Source organism: Eutrema salsugineum, unplaced genomic scaffold (assembly GCF_000478725.1).
Source record: "Eutrema salsugineum unplaced genomic scaffold, Eutsalg1_0 scaffold_2, whole genome shotgun sequence".
Lineage (NCBI taxonomy): Eukaryota > Viridiplantae > Streptophyta > Magnoliopsida > Brassicales > Brassicaceae > Eutrema > Eutrema salsugineum.
Genome location: NW_006256829.1, coordinates 14,917,576 through 14,926,589, shown reverse-complemented (window position 1 = coordinate 14,926,589; position 9,014 = coordinate 14,917,576). Strand labels below are relative to the sequence as shown.

The 9,014-nt window shown below is 33.1% G+C and overlaps 2 protein-coding genes across 2 annotated transcripts; both read left to right on the top strand.

Moving 5' to 3' along the window:
• Positions 1-3,255: 3,255 nt before the first annotated feature.
• On the top strand, positions 3,256-4,413 carry LOC18018000 (NAC domain-containing protein 41). The gene is made up of 3 exons (XM_006401995.2): positions 3,256-3,458; positions 3,558-3,814; positions 4,108-4,413. Exons 1-3 carry the CDS (start codon positions 3,272-3,274, stop codon positions 4,228-4,230), a joined length of 567 nt encoding a protein of 188 aa, XP_006402058.1. The 5' UTR covers positions 3,256-3,271; the 3' UTR covers positions 4,231-4,413.
• A 1,414-nt stretch (positions 4,414-5,827) lies between these two features.
• Positions 5,828-7,410, top strand: LOC18017999. Its single transcript, XM_006401994.2, has 3 exons — positions 5,828-6,575; positions 6,830-6,894; positions 7,030-7,410. The coding sequence occupies exons 1-3, from the start codon at positions 5,951-5,953 to the stop codon at positions 7,198-7,200; spliced, it is 861 nt and encodes a 286-aa protein (XP_006402057.1). The 5' UTR covers positions 5,828-5,950; the 3' UTR covers positions 7,201-7,410.
• The last annotated feature ends 1,604 nt before the right edge of the window (positions 7,411-9,014 follow it).

Below are 9,014 nucleotides of genomic sequence, written 5' to 3'. Positions count from 1 at the left end.
CGCATTATTCATTTCATATGATCATGTGAAAAGTTTTTATGAATATGTGGCAAAAAAAAAAATTCTTGAATGATCTAACTAATACAAATTTCTGATTTAATATCTTATATTATTAATTGACAAGGGCACTTTAAAATTGTCTCATGTATTATTTACATGAATGTCATGCTGAGTTGTCAATCCTAGAGAATATTTTAAAGATTTTTTAAAAGTAAGTTCAACTTACTAGATTAATTACATCATATGCCATTAACATTAATTTGGTTAGAAATTAGTTTATATCAATTATACTAAATTATGTATTGGTTTTCCAAAGAAAACATATATATATATATATATATGTTAAATAAAACTATAAAACCTTACAAATTAGATATAATTTTTAAGATTAAAACTGAGATTATTTTTATTCATATTATTACTTTTGTTAATATATATATATAAAATAATATCTTAGTAAATATAATTAATTACATATTTTTATTAAAATAGTAATTAAAATCATATACACACGTAGCGTAGGTGAAAAATCTAGTAATTACTTAAAAGCTCAATATTATGAATTCATTATACAAATGTTACAGTTATACAAATATAACAGTAGTTACTTTTTTATAAAAAAAAAGATTATGAGCTCAGAGTTTTTTCACCTATGGTATTCTATTTTCTATCTTTTTTTCTGCAAAAGTTTTCAACTTTTATGTCTAAAACGTTTAATCGGAGATTTAGCGTCTAACACTTCGTCTACCAATGTTTCACCTGCCAATATAATCTTCAATTTAATCATCAGATTGTGGATTAGTTTCTTTCAACACTTGTGAGAAACATTTTTATCGAAAGACAGTAGTGGAATTATATCATTATCATCCATCAATTCACAACATTACGTTATAAAGAAATGAAGCTTTTTCATCCATGAATGTGATCGCTTAAGCAATGTCGCTAAAATCATTACAATATAAAAGTGGAACGAAAACTGAGAAGAAACAAATAAAGAAAATTGAAAGGCAACATCTTCGAGGTGAAGAAAAGTACCAAATCCAAATTGCTGCGTGGGGGGAGTACAACGTCTGATTCTAATTTTGAAAAACTATAATCTTTTCTATTTCTTTAATTAAAATACAGCAAATAAAAGTTTTGCCTAGTTTTTGTTCTTCTAAATGATCCTTATTAAAAATATATATACAGTAAATATAGTTGTAATTAAATGGATTTCTTTCAAATGCAACCACAATTCTTTTAGTTTTCTTTGTTCAACTTGCACACGCATACTTTCGGATTTAAATCCGTGTAGTACCAAAACGATATCACTATACAACCCACTTAATTATAAACTTCGCTCAAATTTGGTAAATTAACTTTGCTGAAGTTAAAAGAATGTATATTCTTTAGTCACACAATTATGAATATTTATATTAATTTTTTTTTCAGAATAAAAATATGATCAAATCGGAGGGAAGATAGCGCTAGATTAAGAAACCAATTGATTGATATTCGCCATTGGATGTGGAAAGTTCCGAATCGTTTACTGAATCATGTTAAGTACTGCTTATGTCTTACCAAAGAGATCTATACGAAGATGATTTATCTTTTTCTATGTACAATGTTGCTCCTGTTTGGTTATTGAACTCATTGTTTTCCCCTTTTACAGTTTAGCATTAGTGTAAGTATAAGATGTTCAAATTTCAAATCCAGATTAAACAACATAAGTAGTCTCATGCGACCGATAAAAATGACTGCATTCTCTTTTACGTTTTTTTTTTACATTATCTTCCTTAATGTTTAAACAATCATCTTTATTCATTTTCTTTTCTTGTTTTTAATAACAAAATATTAGTGTAACTTTATTTCTAGAGTATAAAAAGATTACATTCTACGAAAAGGAGTAAACATAAATGCTATTTGTACAATTCAAAGTCTGATGCTGGAAAGTTGAAGGCAAAAAAATAGAACAACTTTGGTTTGGCGGACTTTGTGATCTTTATTGCTCGAAGGAAAAAAAAAGAAGAAGAAAAGGCAAAACCACCACTCCAAAGATAAAACATATTACAATAATTTAAGAAAAATAGTTGAAAATAAAGAAGTTAGAGTAGAAAATTGAGTCAGTCCAACATCTTCATAACTTACTCGTTAAGTCAGCCTCTCAAAATCTTTTAAGTTGGGATCGACTTGGACTCTCTTTCAATTTCACTTTTGTTTTCTGAACACACTTTATTTAATTATTCTAATTTCTTAATCATTGCTTATGCATATTTTACTCAAATTTCTTATTTTTGAAATTGTATGTAATTTTTTTTTTTTGAGTTAAACTTGTATGTTATCCCGACAATATTATTTCATATGAGAAATTTTATAGACAAATAAATGTCTGATCCCACGATGATATATAGACGCTCTTACATTTGTGAGATATATATCTATCTATTCTTGATTTACCTTATTTTGATAAAAATATATAACATAATATATATATATATACTTTATTTTGATAAAAAGATATAACATAATATATATATATATATATTCCTAGCTATATTTGTTTTCTTTTTCAACGTATTCATATAAAAAGGACATTAAATCTATAAAATTTTAGGTTGCACGTGAAAAAAATTTTAGTTACACTTTTTTTTGGTACATTCATATTTAAGACATACATTACATTAGTATAATTTCACATGCTAGGGTATAAAAATCTGATCCCATGATTTCTTGCATTTATGATATATACCTGATCCAAAACATCTACGTTTTTTTTTTATCTAAGTTGTTTTTTTTTCTACAGATTGAGCGCTCAAAGTTTCTAGGTTAAATTTATACTATATTATGTCGCATAAGATACAGTCTCTATTGTGACAGTACCACGTACGGTAAGTGTGTTGGAGCTATTAGACCATATAACTTTATTATTTCATTTTGGGAGAAAAACTCAATAACCTTTACCCAAAAAAAGAAGAGTAAGTTACTTTCTTATAGAGAAAGAAAAGTTATATTCAAAATCTTATTAACGTTGACTGCATGGGTACATGCACAACAATTCACCGGCGATCTAGCATTTTTTATTTAAAAATAAATAAAACTAATTGAACTCCAACATTGAATTGGCAGTTAAGTAACAATAAATTTATCAATTTATCTCTTCAAATTAATAGTACATGAAAAGTAGTTAAAGGAAAAGTAGAATCCTCTTTTGCCGAACTAAAGGTGACACTCATACAAGTATATAAAGAACCTAAACCAAACACCAAGCATATCGATAAAAGAAGTTATACTGATGGACATTTCTACGCAGAGATTTGCCATGAACGGAAGAAGTATGAGACTCCCTCCTGGGTTTCGGTTTGATCCCGATGACGAAGATCTTGTGTTCGAGTATCTCGCCAAGAAAGTCCTCCACCGTCCGATGGACTTCGACCTCCCTGAGCTCCGTTCTTGCAATGTTGATCCTTGGGACTTGCTAGGTTTATACTCCAAACTGATATTTCTCTAATTACTATACCATGTCAAATTAAAAATGTTGTGATTTAACAGATGTTACGTACGTATACATTGTTTTGTAGGAGAGAAGAACAAGGAAGTGTATTACTTTGTGAAGAAGGAAGAGCGAGAGAGAAAGGGAAGAGAGACTTTGTCGGGTTATTGGGAAGAGTGTGAAGAAGAGGAACTAATGGAGTCTGGTGATCACGATTGTAACCATTTAGAAGGAAGGAGAAAGACATTTGCTTTCTATATTGGCAAAAGACCAAGAGGAACAATCACTCCATGGATCATGTATGAGTTCCGGCTTCTTTCCTCTAGAGCTACAAGGCTGCCTCGGGTAAGCCATTGGTCCCTAAGTTAATTATGGACACATTCTTTAAATAAAAAATATATATATATATATATATATGGACACATTCATGTTATTATGTTTCTATGGGGCCAAAAACTATTTAATAGAAAACTTATAAAAAAAATTGTTTTATGATTTGGAGGCCAATTATTCGTAAATATGAACTCTTTAAATTTTGGGGGCAGTGTATGTTTCATCTCGCTCCTTCGTAATTGTTTTGAACAATTATAAAGACAATGTTTTGATAATTAATTTTGGTTAATGTTTTGGGGTTTCAGGGTGAGGTAGGGAAATGGAGGGCGGTGAAGATAGTCGTGAAGGAAGATAATGAGGAGGAGATCGAGGAGGATGAGCATGCGTCAGACGAGTCAGATGGCGAAGAAGTTGTTCAAAGCCGGTGACAATGCCATATATATTTTGTACACAAATGGTTTAAATGTGGAGAATCATTTGAATTTAGTTAGTAAGTAGTAACTTAGTATTGGTAGAATATTAGGGAACATCTAAATGAAAACGAGGTTGCTTAATTTGTCCTTAATTTTCTTCCTAGCCCTTTGGAATGTAATAGAGAATGTGGAGATGAAGATGCCACAAGTTGCTTTCATTCTGTCGTCTATTTATTAATTATCTATTATCCTTTATCATTGGTTTTTAACTTTTTATTTTGAACTCCAGATTCCTGAATCCAGGGTCCCTTAAAATCTATACATGGTTAGCTCATGGGGATTATTGACTTGATTTGATATATTTTCTATTTTATTTGTTCTAAAATCCATACTGTATATCAGTATATATATAGTTAGCTCATGCGACCAACGATGTATGTTTTTATAAATTTTTTAATGATACATATCTGGATGGTAAAAATCATTTCATCTTTCTCAATTTGAATCATTCCTTGTTTTATTCTTTTCTGCAGTATCACAGTTCGAGAAACTCGATAATATCAACATAATTGTATCGACTGAACCAATGTAACTAGAATAATCTCAACTAGCCCTCATTGTTGGTTTAACTTGTGTTAAATTTAACTTAGGTCTGACCGGTTTAAACGCAGTCGTTGCGGTTGCTAGTGTGGAAGTTTGCGGAAGCGGGCGATTGTGGTTTTAAGCGTTATTAAGTGGTTTGTATGACTGGTTAAATTTTTTAAGGCGAATCTGTTTGCAGGATATTTTTGACTGGCAAAAACCAGCGATTGTTTTAGCGGTCAAACATAAAATTACCAAAATAAACATCAAAAATAATTATAAAAATATAAAACTATATTCTTATGCTTAATATCTGAATTATAATTAATAAAAATATAAATAAATACTATATAATTACTTTTAAAACTAATAAATTTTATAATAACATATTATATTTTAATTGTTGGGAACATTACTCAAAATTGTGTTTAGTAATGTAAATATTAGTAGGGTTATGGTTTTATATTCATATTCATATTCTTTTGTAAGTACGTATGGATCCGACGCCGTCGAAAATCCTTTGGTAAAATCATTTTCTGAGGGATTTCCAATGGTTTTGAGTGTCCGAGATAGCCTGTTTCTTTAGTTGGGTAAGTCTTTGTATGCACATCAATAGAAAACCCTTAACCAGCTGGTTACACCCAAAAAAAAAAAAAAATAGATTTCTTGTTTTTTGATTTATTTAGTATTAAATAGAGAAGAAGATTCGTCTAAAACAAAAGATTAAGATACGTTCAAGGCTAATGCGTTTACCAATACAGTAAATTAGAGATCAAACTTATCTGGAAATTCAGGAGGGACTATAACAATAAGTCAATATTCAAAAGAAGACAACAAGAATGAAGATGTCACTTAGATAAGAACCAACTCATGCATTTGTCTAAATAAATCACTAATTACCAAATTTAGCAAATAAATTGCAACTAACCAATCATCCCATCACACAATCTCAACCCTTTAATAATCTCACATTCTCTCCCTCCTTCTTCTCCGATTCCTAAATATTTATCTTCCATTGAGCATCCTCCCATTTCACTGGCTCTCTTCTTTCCTTTCTTATAACGTTTTTAGATCCTTCTCCCGCCACCCACCCGCCGCCGTATGATATCTTTGGTGGCGGCCATACCACCATCTATTTATTAGTTTTATTGATATGGGTTGCGGTGGTTCGAGGTTAGGATGTGGGGCGGCGGCAAGGGCGGAAGAGGGCGGCGTTGTGCCACTTCCGGCGGGAATACGTCCACTTCTCCGGCGGAGGCTAGAGGAGATGAAGAAACGGAGCCACGCAAGCGTCTTGAAAGGGAACCAGACGCTGTCTAAGAAGGAGCTTCTCCGGCATGGCTCCTCCGATGACGGAGAAGAGACGGAGGAAGCCGACGACAGCTTGAAGTTGTCGGCTAAGGTGGCTCCGGCGCCTGATCATCACGTCGAAGAGAAGAAAGAGGTTATTTATGAGAAGATTTCGTCGAGAAATCATGATGTTGAAGAGGTGAAAGAGGAGGAAGAGGTTGTGAAGAAACAAGATGAGGAAAATCATGATGATGGTGTTGATAAGGTCATCAATGTTAAGAAGGAAGAAGATGATGGTATTAATCATGATGGTGATCATGATAAAGTCATCAATGATGGTGATCATGATAAAGTCATCAATGTTAAGAAGGAAGAAGATGATGGTGAAGCGACGATGAGCAACTTAGACGAGAGGATGATATGTTGTGGATCTCCAAGCTTTAGGGTTTATTGCGTCGATGTTACTTCTTCTTCTGATGATGATGATGGTAAGTTATATGTTCTTTATACTAGTTTTACATATATATATATATATATATATATATGTAGAAGTAAACGTACCAAATAAAAATGCATGCACTTGCACGTCACACGTATGTATGATTGCTATAAGTATATTTTTATTTTGAATGCCTTTTATGGAAACTATATAGATATTACGTAGCTTTTGTCTTATGTTTAATTTGCTCTATGGTTTTCGATGCATAATAAGCTTCATTGAAACAATCATTCTCTTTTGCAGAAAAAGATGTTGAAGACACGAGAAAGTCTATGGAAACCGAAAGCGTCATCATAGAGCCAAAAGAGGTGAAATTATTATTATTTATAATTTAAGCAACGTACGAATACAAAAAAGTGAATGACATTCATCTTTTTGATCTATGAGGCTCTCTAGTAAATGATAAATTTGTAATTTGATTAAAATATAACACAATTTTATAGGATGAAAGCATCGTCGTCAAAAAAGTGAAAAGAGGAAGAAAAGTGAAAAGATTCGGAATAGCATTGCCCAGGAAGTATTTAGCAAATGTGACTGCACCGTGCTATGCGGGTGGAGGATGCATGGGCAACAACACTCATTCTCGTCTGGTGCAAGAGAAATCGAGCCAGTGATCGATCAAATAATATTAATTTGCCATCTTTGAATTGATTTGTTGAAAGTAAGGACGATGATGAGTGGTGTACGTACGCAAACCACTAATAAGCTTTTTAGAACTTTGATTTGTTTCGAGAGACTATTGTTTTGTACAACCTCTTCTTCACCTTTGCTTTCTCTCAGGATAAGTTAATGTATAGTGTGTGACGAATTTTACTCTTTTTCTTTTCACGTGCAAAAGATGTAAGTATTTGAACTTGTGCAATAAAAAAAAATGTTGTTTAATTGTAGCTGTGTTTTATCTTTTCTTTTTTTGGTTAAATGTGAAAATTATATACTATCCAACCAAAAAAATGTTTACATTATCCCTTTAGACAGTAATTGGCGTAGTTGTTTCTCCAACAGTCGAGTGACACTATCAAACGAACGAATGAAGTGGGTTAGTGGTTAAGCGCATGTATTGGTGTTCCTTATTCGATTCCTGATAAAAGCATGTCATAAAGTCTTAGCAAAGGTTGGTTCGGGCCATAGGAGGGATTATGGGCTAAATCGGGCCATAGATCATCCTTCTCATCTTTTGAGATACCTCATCACTTTTGAGTCTAATTCTCCTCTTGTATCTTGGTGTAAGCTGGCATAAACTTTGAATTCTTAAACACACTTTTGTTGCTAGTTTTTTGCATTAGATAAAAATTCAACTATAATGAGATCATTTAGATGGGGACTGTCGGTGAATTCATGTTGCATTCATTGCAAAAGGGCAAAATCGTGTGCTTGCATGTGGGGATAAATTTAATCATTCCTACGTAGACGAATTGCCTGTTTGCACATGGTGGTCATGACTTTTTTGCAAGTACGCCCCCTGAGCCAAATTAGGATTCATACTGGGCTTACGTCCCAATACGAACTAAGCATATATTATTGGACTATGAATCCATTAAGATTCAGGAGATTCAGTACAATAAGCCACCTGTTCTCGGATTTCTCGTATCTGACAGCACAAGCCACGCTGTCAAGGACAAGAAATTCGGAAACTGAGTGGTCAGGAGAAAGAGATGTCACCTTCTCTATGTCCTAAACCTAAACTTGATAATCCAGAAGGATCGGGATATAAGAAAAAGTGATCCGCACAGGTCCAAGTATGAATAAACCTATAAGCGGGAAACACTATTCAAATTTCCCTCCATTCGAAAATAAGAAAATGTCTTAGTCTAACTTGATTGCCCACACCCTTACAAACCCATATGATTGACATTAATGCATCTTTGTTACACATGTCAGGCGAAAGTGATTATTCGCAGAAATCAGAGAAAAAAGCAGAGGTTCAGCAAGAGCTATACCGCGCCTGAACCGCCGATCCAACCCGTACACTGAGGGCGAAAGGGACACGGCAAGAAGCAGTCTCGTAGTAGGCAGAACATGTCAAGAAAAGTTGGTGAGACCGTCAAAAGTATGACGCAAGCACAAGATTCGAATCCAGTCAAGTCGGGTCGTGGACCGACCCACCCGAATCATGATCCACAGACTAACCCGGTATACTAACCCAAGTCAACTAAAATCCTATAAATACTTTGTCTCTTCCAACGAGGAAGAGAGTCACTTTTTTAGCCATCTTAAAGTTCATAATATCTCTTTAGATACTTGTGAGTCTTAGGCACTAGCACCTTATACTTTTCCATTCACTATTCTAGTAATCTCTTCATTTTCTCTCCACGACGGTTCCTAAACCATGGAGTTTTTCTACCAACAAACTCTTCTTCTCTTCTCTTTTCACTTAAAAAGCACATCACCACTAAAGGCCCGAGTCGTTTCCGCATTTCTCAGGCACGCT